The sequence below is a fragment of the Denticeps clupeoides genome, chromosome 3 (assembly GCF_900700375.1).
Source record: "Denticeps clupeoides chromosome 3, fDenClu1.1, whole genome shotgun sequence".
NCBI lineage: Eukaryota > Metazoa > Chordata > Actinopteri > Clupeiformes > Denticipitidae > Denticeps > Denticeps clupeoides.
The window spans coordinates 19,141,302-19,159,467 of record NC_041709.1 but is presented as its reverse complement, the minus strand read 5'-3'; the positions used below and the strand labels follow the sequence as shown (position 1 = coordinate 19,159,467).

Here is an 18,166-nt window from a genome sequence, read left to right as displayed (position 1 = left end):
CAAACACACTCACACGCAGCTGCCCTTGAGCACGCAGAGCAAAGTGGAGTAGCAGGACAGGGGCGGGTCTGCTGCCCTCGCACAACTATTAGTATTTATTTTATTATCGTTTTTTTTTTTTTTTTTTTTTTTCTTTTACTTTTTGTCCCAAGCGCTTCTAGCGTTTTTCTTCCGGGCGGCTGTGGATGCGGGACGGTATCCCGGCATCCAGCGGACAGAGAGAGAGAGAAACAGCCCAAACTGGAAAAGTCCCGGTGGAGCGGAGGAGCACAACCCGACGCCGCGACACCGGGACGGACGGGGAGCTCCGTGCACGTCGCGCCGGGCGTCCGGTTCTCGGTGAGTGGGACATTTTCTATCCATGTGACTGCGAGCCGGGCCTTATCGGCGCCCCGTCCGCGCAGGTGAATTAATGGCGCTTTTTAAACAAACGAACAGAAAAGAAGAAGAAGAAGAAAGTTGGCGTCTCACGGAACGATGCGCGTTCCGGCGGCGGCGAGGGAGCGCGCGTGCGCGCGACACACCCCGGCGGCGCGCGGCTCTCCTCGCGCCGAACCTGCGTCCAAAAAGTCCCGCTTCGGTCAAACTCGGCGCGTTACAAACCCTTCCCCATCTTTATTTTCACAGTCGCATTAAAAAACCCATCGTGAAATGGAACGTTCGTCTTGTTGCATTGTACATGTGGTCCCAGTGCAGGCTGTGCTGGTAGATAGATGTCGAATAATGGCCAACTGTAGAGATGTAATGACATAATTCTACACTAAAATTAAAGGGACATTTTCTAAAGTTTAAAGTCCTCATGTGGTGGATTCAAAAATCCTGCCATTTTGCTGGCGTGGGTTGATTCTCCAAAGGGAGACTATACTTACGCAATATAAAGCAGACACGTCTGACACACAGAGTCTACTTGTGTGTGTGTGTGTGTGTGTGTGTGTGTGTCTGTTCTTGGTTTCAGGCCCTCGTTCCTGAGACGTTCCTCCGTCGGACTGCAGAGTTTCCTCAGACGCGCCGAGTTTCTCAGGCAGGTGAAGTGCGGGTTCAACGCGAAAAAGGACGGAACTCGTGTCAACCTCACTGTGACCAAGCTGACCAAGGGGACGAACCTAATGGTCAACTGCACAAATTGCTTAAATCTAATTACAATGGACACTGTTCAACTAATATAGCCGTCACAGTGTAATTTATCTAAAAACACTGAATTAAAGCTCTTTTCCCGACTGAAAAAAGGAACGGTGTCATGCTGAGCTATGGCCGCCATAAGCAGCTGCTTTTGGCCGCTTTTCCATCGACATGCACAAGGGCACCTGGCGTTTCGACATGACCTTGGGTTCGACGCCGTAACAAGAACACTTTTGTGAACCGCCGAGAGACCTTGCACACCTGCTCAGGACCTCACACGGCCACCACCCGCCACCACCCGCACCCTGTGCCTTCCAAGCCGCCCGCCCGCCCTGCCATGCGCCCGCAGGCCTGGACTGTGGCGCTCCTGCTGCTCGCGCTCGCCGCTCGCGCCCTGGGCCAGTACGACCTGTGCAAGTCCCTGGTGAGCACCGACGACGGCGCGGTGTGGGAGCAGTACGCGTGCCAGCCCAAGGCCGCGCCCATGAAGGAGTACATGCGCATCCGCGTGGAGCCGCCGGGAATCACCTGCGGGAACCCGCCGGAGCGCTTCTGCACCCTGGTGAGTTTCCGGCCGAACGTCACACAGATACCATAAACAGTGCTGGCAACTGGTCGGCCACTGGTCACATCGCGGTGCCCAGTTTTTGCGTGACGCTCTTCTCCCGCGCTGTACCTCCGGACGCAGCGCTCCTATCCGGATGCGGCTCATTCATTACTGTCTGTTTTAACATGATCCGGTCTCCTCACGTTTCAGCCTATGCCACTTTAGAATGAAAAGTACAGAGCAGGAATGAATCTGTGTTTCTCTAGAGCGATGATGCAAAATTTTACTGCGGACGACGGTGCAATTTAACGAAAAGTGCAGACTGGACATATAAAGGGATGCAGGTAGAGGAGTTTATTAATATCCTGGAATGGTCATTTAAACCCTGAATATAATGTTATCAGTTAAAGGCTTATTTCCAAACTTTTCAAATGACACCGTCTTTTCACATTGGTGTCAAGCAGTAAATCCAACGAACAAAATGCTCTTGCACAGGTACAGTGGCAAGAAAAAGTATGTGAATTTTTTGTAATTTGTGGTTTTCTGTATTAATGTGCAATTAAATGAGAACAGTGTGAAGGGTATTGACACATGAAAGGTGATTATTCATGTCTGTCACGATGGCTGGACATGGCGAGGAAGAAGGACGCATACGCACGACGTCATGAAACGGGGGTTGACAAGACAAGGGAACATCACCAAACAATGACCCAATGGCGAACAGACATGAACAGGGCAGTTTTATACATTTAGACACAGGTGATAACAATCAGGAAACATAATAACACAAGACTAACATTACATTTACATTTACAGCATTTACCAGACGCCCTTATCCAGAGCGACTTACAATCAGTAGTTACAGGGACAGTCCCCCCTGGAGCAACTTAGGGTTAAATGTCTTGCTCAGGGACACAATGCTACTTAGTGGGATTTGAACCTGAGTGTGTTTCCCACTAGGCTACTACCACCACTGGGTGATGCAACACGACAATGACCCAAAACATTGAAGCAAATCACAATAAAAAGTCAGAGCCCAGACCTCAGCCATCAGAGATGCTACGAAATGACTTGAAGAGAATATCCTCCTAAATGGTGTGCCGTCTGATCCACAGCTGCAGGTAGTGTCTGGTTGAGGTTATTGCTGCCAAGGGGGTTATTACTTTCAATACTTTTTCATACTTTTTCCACTAACTGCATGAGTTGTATATGGTGCTCTCAGTAAAAACATTAAAGATCAGATTTTTTTTATGTTACTATTTGGGCACATTTTGTACAACTCCCATAATACATCTTTGAGCAAATTCTGGGGTGATCGGAATACTAGTAAAAGATCTGAATGTCAAGGTCAGGCCTTGGTCTAGGACCTATTTAGACCTCAGAGGTGTGGAAAGGTGAGTGGTCGAAAGTGCATGGATCTCCCAGGTGACTGAACACAAAAACGATAATTAGACAAAAGAATTGGCATGAGAGTCACTGACTTGCTGTAAAGAAATATCCCGACCTCAGCAGAGTGTGGCAGGTGCGTGTGCTGCCCTCGCCCCCCCGGCGCTGTGCTGGCAGCTCATGCAGATTGGCAGGGGGCGGGGAAGGGTGTTCTGGATGACTTTGCTGATGTAATCTTGTCTAACCATTTTAGCCTAGTTCACTGCACTCATGATACTCCACAGCTTTACTGTGCAGGAGAGAGAGAAAGCGAGAGAGAGAGAGAGAGTAATGTAAATGCAAGCGTCATGGGAGCTCTGATTACTGGAGATCAAATTATCTAGACAAAGTAATGTCACACACACGCAAGCCTTCAGAAAGCGGCCCCCTAATGGATGACATTTTAGACCATCCTGTAGACTTGTGTGAAGGACCGGTGTGTTTATTTTTTTTAGTTAGTTTTTATAGTGTTTTTACATTATGCATACATAATACCTACACACATATACACACACACGCTTATAAAGGGAGAACCCAATTGCTGCTGGCTCCTATCCAGGTACAGCAGCACACGCATGCTAAGCACAGGTAATGGTTTGGGGAAGATGGAAAACCAGGTCTGGATCTGGATATGATGTCCTTGAACCCTGTCATTTATGTTTTTGCCACCACACTTGTAGAAAGTACAGATGGATTAGTGTCGATTTATAAATAAACCCTAGCTGGGGAAGGGACGGCAAGCATACATATTATCATGAGTAGAGCAACGTTATCAACCATTTTATGCGGTGTACACCATGATGAGGAGCATTTGCAATGCACCAATTCAAGTTAACGGCACAGAAAAATCTGTAGTTAGATAATGGATGAATTAATGATGAAATTCATTTTTAGCCCACACTGCCCAGTCCTAATGGGCTTCTTTCTCTTTCTCCAATTTGTTAATGCCAAAAGGAGATATGAGCCAAGCCTAAAAATAGCAGTCACTGAATGCAACAAATACAGTGGAGGAATGCAGGAAGAGTACAGAATATGGCATCTGATATATATAAATACACACACGCAACATCAAACAGAGAGAGGGGCAGACACACACACACACACAGTGTATATCATGCTGCCATGCATTGGCTGTGACAGTGTTCCAGCACCACAGCGATTGTTGTCTCGGCGATGGGATTCCAGGGAGGATCATCGCTGGAGAGGCTTAGAGATATGGGCCACCTGCCGTAACAGTTGGCTGGATCTATGTGTGTGCCTGTGTGTGCGTAAATACGAACTTTCTCTGTGTGTGCGTGTGCTGAATTCTAGGCTCTAGTAGACATCAGAGTTACTCCGGCTGATTTCAGATACAGTAAGGACTAGTTGAAGCAAACCTTTCATGTATGTGCAATGGGCTCCAGTGATCTGAGGAATCTGTAAAAATCTGGAGTTTTATTAATAGAAAATGGAGACTTATTGCATTGAAGTTAATATGTGGCACGGATGGCGCCATGTTTTACAGCAACTCCGATCATTAAGGACATGAATACACCACACTGCCCATGACACGCATTCAGAGTAGGAGTCGTTGGAAACATGAATCATTCATTCATTCATTTGCCACTGTGATGACTGCGGCACAGCCGGGTGCCACAAGTAACATCCTAACCTTTACTGTACCTTCATGCATGCTCCCACGACCGGGCTGCTTCTCACCACAGGAGTGCTGATTATGCCACAACTGTGGCACCTTACGCATTATGCATTATGTATGCTTTTTTCTGCATTTTTATTGTGATGTTTTTTTTTTATATGTACGTTTAGTCATGAGTTCACCATGTTAGGGGTTTTGTTCCAAGTTCATGCTGCCATTAAAGGGCCGCCTCTGTATACATTATTGGGTCACCTCAGAGCTGCTTACGCAGAACCTGCTGAATGTATTTAATTAGTTGAGAGTTGGTAATGGCTTTAGGAAGCTTACATTGTGGCACTGTTACACCGCAATTTAGGGATTTGCTGTAAAGAGTTTCCTCCGTACACTGTGACAGCATGAGCGAGGCCACACCCATTCAGATTGTGGCTACAGTCTTTTTTTTATTGTTTCATGTTTTGTGGCACCTTACTTAACCAATTAACCTGTTCTCTGGCTCATATCAGCTCTTGATATTGCGACTCATGTCTAATCATTTTGTTATTACCCTTAAAATACCCTTTAGACTAATTCTGCATGATCAGACTGGAAGATTACTTGGCAGAGTCACTGTATAATGTATAATATTGCATTCCAAGCCCATCAAATGAAAAAACATTTTTAAGACTATTATGCCACAGCATGACATCACTGAATAGAAGCTTTTGGCATGATTGGAATGAACACTGACTGTTGGACGTCTGCTTCAGCCTGGACAATTCAAAGTTATTTTACTGACCGTACGCATAACTCATGACCAAAATCTCTCATTTTGTTAACAGCAGAGGCAAAGCAAAGCATCGATTAATGCTACGGGGCACGAGTCGTTTGTATAACGTAGTTTAGTAGAGTACGGTGTAGTAGACCGAGTACAGTTCTGACAGCTGTGAGGATGTCAGGCCGGGTGGGCTGCAGGCAGGAGAGTGTTTGAAGCTGTTATCGCATTGTGTGGTGCAGAGTTGAGGTAAAGGCTTGAAATTAGAGGAAGCTTCCCGTCGTTCAATCTCTCTCTCTCTCTTTCTCTCTCTTACACACACACTTCCCTTGCTCAGCTCTGCCCAGGCTCAGTTTCATCTCTTTTTTATTTATTTTTTTTATCGGAATGACTCCATAAATCAAGCGAGTTATTTCCCCAGACACTCGGAGTAACAAGCTTCTCTTATGAGACAGGGTGTGTGGGAGTGTGTTACTTTGTTGCTTCCATTATGCACTTGTGTTTTCACATGTTTGCATATTTCATTGTTCTGTATGTTCTTCTGTTGATTAACTACAGGAACATGTGTAATTAATATGTTCCATTTTTTTCATAAGCAGCAGCCAATAAAAATCAACTAAGGCGATGTTTCCTGCAAAGCTTTGGCCACGACTGTGGGGTCAAGATGATGCAGCTGTTATTTTAACATCATTTTAAATGAACTGCAGTGATTACCACATTCATTTTGACAGCTCCAATGTGTATGCAGGATATATAAATGCGTTGTCATCTTTGGTCCTCACAGAAGCCTCAGCATGTGACTTCTATAGATTTCTTTACTCATGCTTGTTGTTTGTGGACAATCTCTTACTGTTTCCTTTGTTTGACTGTGTAGGAAAACCCATATCTGTGCAGCGACGAATGTGACGCTTCTAACCCGGACCTGGCACACCCCCCACAGCTGATGGCTGACCGTGAACGGGGGGGTCTTATAACCTACTGGCAGACCATCACATGGAGCCGCTTCCCCCGGCCGCTGCAGGCCAACATCACGCTAAGCTGGAACAAGACCCTGGAGCTGACGGACGACATCCAGATCACGTTCGAGTACGGCCGGCCCACCGTCATGGTGCTGGAGAAATCTCTGAACTACGGCCGTTCGTGGCAGCCCTACCAGTACTACGCCGACGACTGCATGGAGGTGTTTGGCATGCAGCCAAAGCAAATCCGCAGCCTGACGCCGACCAACACCACAAGCGTCATCTGCACCGAGCGCTACTCGCGCTGGGTGGGGGCCAAAAGTGAGAAGGTGGTGCGCTTCGAGGTGCGGCCGCGGTTTGAGGTCTTTGCTGGGCCCAGGATGTCCAGTATGGACGGGCTTTACACCCGCATGGAGAACATGAAGGGTCTGCGTGACTTTTTCACTTTCACCAACCTGCGTCTCCGGCTGCTGCGCCCTGCACTGGGGGGGACCTACGTCCAGAGGGACAACCTTCTCAAGTATTTTTACGCCATCTCCAACATCGAGGTCCCAGCCAGGTACACACACTCATTAACATTTACAGCATTTATCAGGCGCCCTTATCCAGAGCACCTTACAATCAGTAGTTACAGGGACAGTCCCCCTGGAGACCCTCAGGGACACAATGGTAGTAAGTGGGGTTTGAACCTGGGTCTTCTGGCACATGAAGAGTACAGGCCAAGTTTGGACACACCTTCTCATTCAATGTGTTTTCTTTATTTTCATGACCATTTACATTGGTAGATTCTCACTGAAGGCATCAAAACTATGAATGAACACATGTGGAGTTACGTACTTGTGTAAAAAAAAAGTCACCGGACCTGAACCCAATCCAGATGGTTTGGGGTGAGCTGGACCGCAGAGTGAAGGCAAAGGGGCCAACAAGTGCTAAACACCTCTGGGAACTCCTTCAAGACTGTCGGAGAACCATTTCAGGTGACGACCTCTTGAAGCTCATCGAGAGAATGCCAAGAGTGTGCAAAGCAGTAATCAGAGCAAATAAACTAGAATATAAAACATGTTTTCAGTTATTTCACCTTTTTTTGTTATGTATATAACTCCACATGTGTTCATTCATAGTTTTGTGAGACTCTACCAATGTAAAAGGTCATGAAAATAAAGAAAACACATTGAATGAGTAGGTGTGTCCAGACATTTGGCCTTTACATTCTCTCATGTGACACACACACAACTGCCCTGTCAAAAAAGTCAACATTCTTTGATTGTTTTATTAGCACAGAGATTAATATGTCTCAACTAGCAGCATGTTGTAGTGAATGCAGTACAGTGTAAAATTTCCAGCGCATTATTAAAACCGGGAAGGACAGTGGAGAACCATCATCTCAGCAGGAAATTGTGAGTAGCGCTGTGGTCATAAGAAAGCCTTTGTTGGTGAGGCTAATCATAAAAAAGGAAGCACAGAAATTGGACTCTGGAGCAATGGAAAAAGGTCATGTGGTCTGAGTCCAGATTTGCCCTGGGCCATGTAATTTCTTTACATGACGCACCCATCATACATAGTCCATACATACGACGTTGTAAGTCGCTCTGGATAAGGGCGTCTGCCAAATGCCGTAAATGTAAATGTAAATGAAGTCCCTACTGTACAAGCCTGTTTTATCATCTGGGTTTTCTGTAGGTGATCAGATCCTGGTTCAGCAATATTCAATATACTGTTTTTTTTTCTCGTTCCTGATGGTACGACATATTTCGATTGAAGTGAAAAAGTAAATGTTTGAGTCATTGTGAAACACTGCAGCACCGCACACGGTGTACACAATCAATGCACATGCATTTAACCCTGCGTCAACTTAGTGAGCAGTGGGCAGCCATGAAAGGTGCCCGCTTTACTCAGTGGCACCTCAGCAGGACAATAGCAGGATTCATGAGGCTGTAATAATGACATCATTTTATACGTGGATTGGCCACAACAGTGTCTTGACCCACAGAACACCCATCTGACAGTGTTTGGAATGGCAGGAGAAGACTTCACTTACCCGTCCATGACAAAAAATGTCAGTGAATATTTCATACAACTGTGGACTGAAATAGACCAGGCCAGATTAGAGAGAATAGTGGGAAAATTATGAACAAAAGAAACAAAGTCTGAGTCAGTATATTCTACTATGATAAAGGCAATGGTTTTACGTACACACACTAACTCAAACAGACACACACACTAAGTCAAGGATGTGTCTGCATCCTGTTTGAGATAAATGCCTGTTTAAAGTGCATGATGCTGTAGATGGTTTTGATAAATGAGAAAGAATGTCTACCTTGGTGTTCTCTCTCACACAGACACACACACACTCACAAACACACACGCACACACATTCTTAGTTGGCTGACATGGGCACTTTTATGACAGTGAGAGATGCAGTGACAGGAAGCCATTGCAATTCCACACATGCTGGCATGTCACCTCTACATCTCGCACACACACACACGCACACACACACACACACACACACAGAGACACAGGGTAGAGACACGCAGGGGGTGGCAGAGCGGGTTGACAGGACTGATTAAGAAAAGGTTTCGCTCATATTTTCCCTCTTGCTGTGTTAGACAGCTACAGAAAGCCCCGTGTTGTGAGGGTGTTTGCGGATGTCAGCTGAGAGGAAAGTGCAAAATGGTCTTTATTAATTTCACTGACATGAAGCCACTCGTTTGCTCGAGTGTTAATATGCAGATTCTGGGCTTTTCCTGACACCTACCGTGCTAACGGCGCTAGGAAAGTTTTCAGAGCGTCTGGGCCGAAGGGGTTTTGGTGAAGGTGTGTTTGGTTTGCCTGATGTTGGGTGAGCGTTGCACATCATTCATTATTGAAACTTGTTAGGTATCTGCCTTTGTTATGCCTCTCATCTGTGAGCATCTCATGCTATTTGAAGTCAGGGATGGAATAATGTACAGCTCTGTGTGTGCGTGTGTGTGTGTGTGTGTGTGTGTGTGAGCAAGTGTGCTGACTCAGATAAACTCCTTTAGGTTCTCAATAAGAGACAAGTAAGAATCAATCACACTCCTGAGGCACTTCAAAGCAGGAGGGAGGGATTCCATTTGCTTTAAAAAATTCCTTACACACGAAATGCACGCACAAATTTTACTCACACGCACACAATATGGACGGTGAATGTATATTATTGCCACATTCTGGCATCCTGATGGAAACATTTCGATATGTCCTGAAAGGTCTTACCAGGTTGTGTTGACATGTACGTGTGATTGAATTGCAGGAAATTCCGGGTGTGTGGATCGGTTGCTGGGTGTTTTTATGCCAGCCCCCAACTTTAGAATAAATGCATGAATTTTGTTATTGTCAAAACTGTCAAAAGGCAAAACTGCCTTTTCATGATGCAGGACACCAGGGATATTTAAATATATTATGATGTTTGTGTAGGTGTGTAGATGTGTGTGTGCGTGTGTGTGTCCATTTATAGCAGTGTTTTGTTTTGCTGTAGCTCCACTCTTCCAACTCCCTGAAACACAATTCCCGGTCAATAAGTTATTCTGGGCACTGTGTGTGTGTGTGTGTGTGTTGAGGGGGGGTGGGGGGTCAGACGTTGATAGTGGGTGACGGGTGTGTATTGATTTGGCAGGATGGGGTTTCCACAGAAATTTGTGCGTCCGTGTGACTTTCATATAAATGGACACAGAGGTACAGATAAAACGAATCATACCAGTAGACATGAGGGTTGTGTGTGTGTGTGTGTGTGTGTGTGTGTGTGTGTGTGTGTGTGTGTCCACCACAGGATGAACAGGCAATAGCTCTATAAATAGAAATTGTGGGTAGGGTAGAAATAAAGTATCCAGGACTGGTTAGATGCCTACTGATATGTTCCATGTCCATGTACTTGAGTTTGTGTGTGTGTGTGTGTGTGTGTGTGTGTGCACGCTGGTTTGTTGGAAGAGTTCTGCTGAATGCCTGTGAGTAATGGGATGAGCTGTGTGCAGTCTCAGTAAACGGATTACAGCTCAGCCAGACTCTAACCTCTATCTGGTCCTCTGTACTGGGTCACACGCACAAATACTGCCGTACACACTTGCGCATGAGCACACACACACACAAAGAAAAAAAAACTTTAACACTTTCACACATTCTCGTTACTCATGCCTACACAGAAACAGGTACATCAATAGACTTCAATGCGCACACACACACACACACACACACACACACACACAGTGAGATTATGTAGTTGTAAAATGTCCTGCGGATTTTGAGCTGTGAGTGATTTTACTGTTCTCCTTTCTGAAGGACAGAGGGAGGGAGGGAAGGAGGGTGAGAGTGATGATGGATGCTACTATAGTAAGGATTCAGAGATAAATGACGCCGCAGTAACGTTCATACACCAGCTCACACCACCACAAAACTCTCACTTTCTCACAATAACTCACACTAACTCACATAATTCTGTGTCAGAGGCCACATTAACATGAAACAAACTCCCTAAATATTTCTATAACCTGAACATAACAAATACAAATACCTAACAAAAAAAACAAATATTTGTTGTTTTTAATGGAAAAATAAACTGACTTTCTATTTATTTCTGTTAATTCTGTTCTATTTCACTAATATTCTGTGCATTCCGGTGTTTTGGAAGAAATTTGATATTCTAATATATGAGGACAGGGAGACACATGCTTGTATTTATATTTCATAATTGATCCTTTCGCAAAAATAGGAATATGTGTGTTCAGACACATACATATGTAAAACATATGCTCTCTATCTATCTCTCTCTCTCTCACACACACACACACATACACACACTAAAATATTAAATTCTTTTTCACACCCATATTCACACATGCACACACAGGCGCGTACAATAAAACTATTACTTTCATACACAAGTAGACACATTCACACTCAGGTACATGAGCACAAATATGAATGAGTGTCAGGTGTGGGAAGGTGTGTGTGCGATTCCCTGAGAGAGGGATGAGGGAACGTGTGTGAGTGACGTTTGCCTGCGTTTGATCTGCGTTTATTCCTCCACCATGACACAGAGAGATGAAGTCAGCGCTTCCTCCACATAATCAGCATCTGAATCTACAGTGTGTGTGTGTGTGTGTGTGTGTGTGTGTGTGTGTGTGCAGGAGGGATTCATTTAGGCTTTCCTTACTGCAGAATCTCTAAAGGTTGTTGGGCGGGCAGTGCATCACTCTCTGGGAAAACATAGCTACACCCGCATACACACACACACACACACATACACACAGCTCACTGTAAGAAGTATAGCTATCCCAGTTCCCTCCCCCTCTCATTTGACTCCCATAATTATTTCATAGTTCTGTTCCTCTTATTTCTGGACAGACTAGACTCCTCTATCATGGCACATGGAGGCTCAGTCTGTCGTAATAGAGCGTAAAAGCGTAGGACACTTTCTTTTCCTCCATAGTTAGAAGATCTCTCTCATTGTCTCATCTGACTACATCTATCATTTTGTATGTGTGTGTGTATGTGTCTACCTCTTTACGCGTCCCTGCTTTTGTTTTCTTATTTGAGTCCCTTCTCCTCTCTCACAATCTGAAGGACAAGCTTGACCGAGCTCTGTCTGTTTGTCTTGAACTGAGCATGTCCGCTGATCTCATGACCCGGCAGAGATTAGAAGCATTACAACTGTGTGTGTGTGTGTGTGTGTGTGTGTGTGTGTGTGTGTGTGTGTGTGTGTTTGGGGCAGAGGCAGATAGAAAGAGGGAGAGATGGAGAGAGAGATGAGTGAATAAAAGAAAGCAAATGAATCCCTCATAATCTGGATGCAAAGTTAATACGCACAACTGCGCACAGGCAGAGGCAGACACCTGGTGTGTGAGAGAAAGGGAAGTTGGGGATGAGATGTAGCTGGCAGGACTCAGAGGAGTAGAGGGTTTGTGACAGGCTGATATGTGAATTTAAAAAGTTAACGCAGCATTTGACTTCATAGAGGTCATTGTCCAGTCTTCAGCAGATTGTGTGTCTTTCATAGTGTTATCCGTCCATTCTGATAACAAAAGTTATCCTACTTGCAACACGAGCCATTAGTTTTGGGGCGAGAGCACAGAACGCACGGCAGGGGTCCGAGGAGCTTAAAAAAAGTCCTTAATTCGAGTTTCAAAAAGGCCTAAAATATTATTAAAAAGTGCTAGCTATCCTGAAGTGTAAGAGTGTAAAAGGCTTAATAATTCTGCAAACCTAACATATAAAATAAAACAAGTCTTCAATAATAAAATATTGGAATTCTGGAGGGACTGCATGATAAAATATGAACAAGCATAGTGTTTAAATATTTTCTGACAATATTTTGAATGTAAACTCTACAGCTGAATACAGAAAATCCTAAAAATGTATATAATTACTTACATCATACAACTACCTGGTATTTCTCTGGCATTATGGGTGTGACTGAAAGTCCAGTTTCAATAGAATTGCCCACATACTGTTTTATCTGATAGACAGCTATATTTTGATGTTTCTGTAAAAAGTGTATTATACACTTTCCTGCTGCAGTGCCTCTGCTACAGACACATGTTACCCTTTCAAAAACAGTTCCATTTACATTTATTTATCAAATCATATACCGCAATATATACCGTCTACTGTCCAATTCAATATGGTTACATTTTTTATTTGAAATTTTATGCCACATCGCACAGCTCTATGCTGAACATATATTAGACTTTGTTCAATAAATATAAAAAAAACTCCAGAATGTGCAGCTGGAGTGCCCTGGCCTTACACTACACCACAGCAAAATAACATTTCAGCTAGATGCAGATGACCCAGAGCTGCTGTCACCAGTAGAACAGGGGCAGCTGCCGCACCTGGAGGGGCTTGAGCCACAGAGACAGAACTGGGACCTTGTTGTAAATTATGTAGAAAAGGAAATGAATGAATTAAAAAGAAGTGGCCCAGGTGTCAGTTGAAATTGGGCCCTTTCAGGAAAAATGAACATTTCTGTCATCATTTGGTTAGAAACTACTGTGACAGTACAGGTCAGCGGACCCACTCAGTGGAAATGAATTTAAGAATATGTTGGCAAGTCTCAAGTTAACTTTCACATAAATAATCTGTAAGAGCTCATAACACCAAAAATGCTTCATACCATTTACACAGGGTAAAATGTTTTATTTAAATAATGATTTGTAAAGTACAATCAATAACATCAATTGCATTACTATTTTTGGTTGTCTGGTGCCGTGTAGATATACAGTGACAAAAGTGTAAAGTATTGTAGCGTCTGCGTAGGATCACAGATGGTTGATCTTCAAAGAACCTTTTAACCTGTGACATTTACATACCAATTACAACCCTGGACCCTCACTCTGATCGTCCCGTCTTCCCCCACTGTCACAAATGTAGCGTCTGCGTAGGATCATAGATGGTTGATCTTCAAAGAACCTTTTAACCTTTGACATTTACATACAAATTACAACCTGGACCCTCAGCCTGATTGTCCCGTCTGCCCCCACTGTCACCAAGACGATGCAAAACAGACGGGGTCTGCAAACTGCTCATCGGGGCTCCAAGCTTCAAAGCATTCCAAAGACCTCCTGCCTGGCTCCACCGTCGCAATACACAATCACGCACACACTTAAAACATATTGTCTGTATCTTGTGCTAGGAATATGTGATTATAAGTGGATCCCGTATATGCACGCGTTGTGTGTACGTTCCCTTGTATGAATTATACTAGTTACAACTTTCTATTGTACATTAGGTAAACTTTAATTACCTATAATTAAGTGTATAAGTGTATCTCTACTTTCCTACCTCCTAAAGGTCCCTTTCTTGGTGTCAGAAGGAACTTCTCGTTACTACTGGAACAGTGATGCATACCATGTGATCACAAAATACATCATACAATTTCTATAAGGTAGAAATTGTAACTGCAACAAACCACAGTCTCTCTCTGGACCAGCCATAAACATTCCGGTCAGTCGTAAACCCGGACAAAGGGAACTTCTCCCGCCAAAATGTCACACTTGTGATTGGCTATTCAGGCCACATGATGGGCGTGCCAGAAAACATTCAAAAAGGAGCGTCACACAGGCACGAATGCTCAGATTTTCTCTTCTTCCTTCCGAGACACCTCTTTCAACACTTTGACCCTTTTGGCAAAATTTACCTTCAAGAAGAACTTCCAGCGCCAGACCTAAGGATCGAGGATCGTGACCCTACCGCATCAGGACTCCCTTACATGAAACAAGGACCAATGCAAGTAACTATTTAGATGCACGTGTAAACCCCTTTTTAAGGTGAACTTAAGAATTCTCTGACGATTCTCATTAGGCTGTGGTTAATTGATGTGTAATACTGCCATTCTCTTTTCATCACTTTCCTTTACCCTGTATGTATATGTTTGTCTAATTGTTGTATGTTAGCTATAGCCGTGTTTATTAAAATCTTTAAATTCACAATCGTTTGTTTCTGTGTGCTGCTCACAGCTGAGTCACTGAACGTTGACCTTTTAAGCTACATGCTAAGTTACTGCTAGTGGGAAAGCTACCTTTCCTGGCAAGAGGGGGGGATAATCGTTCCCAGAATTGATAAATAATTATATTATCTGCTCCGTGGACGGACAGATCAAGTAATTGTAACATTAATTCTGCTACAGTTTATCCCAAAATCTAATCTAAATGTTTATTGTTAATTATAACCAGTTATAATTAATTCTAGATATTTCCTCTTGAGCTAATTCGTTACATTTAATGGTGGAGGATGCGGGCACGTTCAAACTTATTTTGTGAGCAAACTCAGTAACAATCTTTTTGTGTTTTTATGCAAGCTTAAAGTGAGGCAAGACTCACTCTCGTGATTGGTTGGTTCAAGACCACCTCCATATGTGTATTTCAACAGCCATTGTCTGTTAAAGTACACAGCCATTAGTTCATAATATTAAAATTGTGCTGTAAAGACGAAGAAATCTCTTTGCTGTACATTTTAATATTATCAGATCGCCTGTTGGAACGAAGAAATCTTCCTTCATCGCGATAAAGATTGATTTGAGCGACGTTCCTCTTGTCATCTTTTTATAGGCCTTATTCGTAAATGAGAGCCCTAAATGCATATGTGTAGAAACAGCTAAGGAACCCTGTATTTAATTGTTAGTGTGTAAGAGGCGGCGAAGAAATCCTGCCCACACATTGCTGTGCAACTAACTGCATTTGTGTAAAAACGGCGAAGAAATCCCGTTTTAATTTTTAGTGTGTAAGAGGCAGCGAAGAAATCCTGCCACACACCCCTTTTGGTGCAGCTAAATTGCATTTGTTTTAAAGCAGCGAAGAATTCCTGTTTTTAATTGTTAGTGTGTGAAAGGCAGCGAAGGAATCCTGCCACACCCTGTCTAACACTCCTAAATTCCAACTCCACCCCCTCTGTTCTAACCCTTGGGGCTCACCCACGCCACCTTGTGGCCAGTCTCAGTAGGTGGGTTTTCTTAGTTGGTTGGCCCAAGCCTGCCAGTTTACCTGAAAGGCTTATTCTGACTCTTTGCCTCTTAACTTGATTCTTGTTATTACTGAGTCAAGCCTCTCTCTCTCCTGTTTAGATTTATTTAAATTTAGTCTAAACAGTGTTCGAATTTAAATTTAGAATCCATTTCTATATTCTACACCTGTGTGTTTACTCATAGGTAGTGCTCCCCCTCAATCCTATACCTCTCCTCTGTGTTTGGCGTATTTGTTTGTTTGTCTTCACCTGGTTTCTGTTTGTTTACCAAACCTTTGAGAATCATCAGGGAAGGCTGAGTAATAGATTGACGACCCAAGCTGTCAAAGTCTTAAGACTGTCACGCGGTCAAATCTAAGTACTATAGGCACAGTCGCTAACACTGGTAGGACTTGCATTGGTTTTGTTTTGTGCTGTCCCCCCCCCTTTTCTCTCTCTCTCTCACCCCTTTTTAAGCAAGCCAACATGTCTCGATCATCGAGCCCTGAGGCCCACTGGGATCGTCTAGAAGTCTGGCTGAACGCCCTGACTAGCAATCTTCTTCCTGAACCCACCGGGGACCTGCAGAACCTGAGCCAAGAGCAGATTGACGACAACCTGAGCATCTTGATGGCCCGCGATCCGACGCAGGACTACAGCCACAAGGAGCTGGCCAAGATCACCGCGTCACTGGCTCACAACCTCCTCGGCCAGGCAAAGCTGAGTGAAGCAACAATCCACCACCAGGAACGGCGGACTGCAGCACTAAAGCTTCAGGATGAGAGAGCACAGAGGAATCTGACGCTCGTTCGAAGACAACTGGAGCAACTGGAGACTCAGGACAGGACAGCACACAAACAGCACCCAGAGCTACAGGAGGAATTGGAGAGACTCCAGAACGCCTTGACTGATCTCCGCGTGGACACAGCACACCGGGAAGAGCAGGAAAAGGACGCCAGAGAAGAGCTGAGGGAAAATCTCAACGAGGCTAAGACCCTCCTGATGAGAGCAGAGACTGAACTTAAAGAAAGAGAAGCCTGGGCAAGGGCCTGTGAGGGCCACCTGCAAACTGCCCGGGCCGAGGTCAGTACTCTGTCCCAACAAAGAGACTATTTGAAAGATGAACTTGACACAGTTCGCAGAGAGCTCAAGCACTCATATAGACTGCACGATGACCCTAGAAGAGAGATGCACCCCGCAGAGTTTCCCCTAACCAGCAGCAAAAGGGAGGAGAGCCCAGTGCTCAGGACATCACCTGCCAGCATCCCAAACCCCCCGCCAGCAGCAAGGGGGTGGGAACCCTCTCAAAGACTACATTCCAGTCATGGCGTGTCAACCAAAGAACTGGATAAGCTGGCGAGGAACATTCCTATTTTCACTCCCAACCCTGCAGGAGGCCATGATGTCCACTCATACCTCGATGATGTGGACTTCCACTTGCAAACTGTTGCTAACGTTACCACACGCGACAGGCTTTATCTGCTCAGAATCACTGCTAGCCGTGAGGTGCGCAGTTTCCTGGACCGACAGCCAGAGAGCGTCAAAATGGATCATCAGCAACTGCAGCAAGCGCTAATCAGGGAGTTCTCTGACCCAGAGTCAGAGCATGGACTGATCACTGCCATGGACCTTAAACAGGGCAGACAGGAAACCACGCAAGCCTACTACAACAGACTCCGACAGGCCTACTTCGGAGCACGCAACGAGCCAGGAATGGAGGACGATTTCAATTTCAGATCCCTGTTCCTCCGGAACCTGCACCCCACAGTAAGTCACTATCTGGGGGTTCTGGCATGCCCACGGACGATGTCCACCCAACAGCTGAGAGACTTGGCCCACAAGGCCTTCGCCAAACAAAGAGCTGTTTCGGAAAAGACAGCGAAAACCCACACCATCTATCCTGTCTCCACTCAGAGTGCAGAACTCACTCTAGAGGGCGCCGAGCAAAGCCACCATGACAACAGATGGTCACGAACCTTTCCAGCCAACAGGGGGCAGCGTGGACATGACGGGGCCCGACACAAACACCAAACTGGTCATTCCGGAAGATCCTGGGACAGGTCACAACCACCCTCCAACCCAAGGGATGAAGCCACATGGGAAGGAAAGAGACGACCCAGAAGGAGCCAATTTTCAGCAACACAAGCGTCAAGATCAGATTGGCAGCAGCCGAACCCTTCTCAACACTCTCTGGATCAGTCCAGATTTAAATCACCAGCAGGACCAAACTGGGAAGCCACATCTGAAGCAGCAGAGATCATGAGAGTTTTGAAGGA

The 18,166-nt window shown here is 44.9% G+C and overlaps 1 protein-coding gene across 8 annotated transcripts in view; it reads left to right on the top strand.

The window, feature by feature from the left end:
- Positions 1-18,166, top strand: part of ntng2b (netrin g2b) — a 44,404-nt gene continuing 26,238 nt past the window's right edge. For 7 of the 8 annotated variants that reach the window (XM_028971711.1, XM_028971710.1, XM_028971714.1 and 4 more), the window contains exons 1-3: positions 1-339; positions 956-1,681; positions 6,353-6,996. In XM_028971711.1, coding sequence (XP_028827544.1) covers positions 1,457-1,681; positions 6,353-6,996 — 869 coding nt within the window. In that variant the 5' untranslated portion in view covers positions 1-339; positions 956-1,456. The remainder of the gene's footprint in view (positions 340-955; positions 1,682-6,352; positions 6,997-18,166) is intronic. The other variant, XM_028971716.1, reaches the window with a different exon arrangement.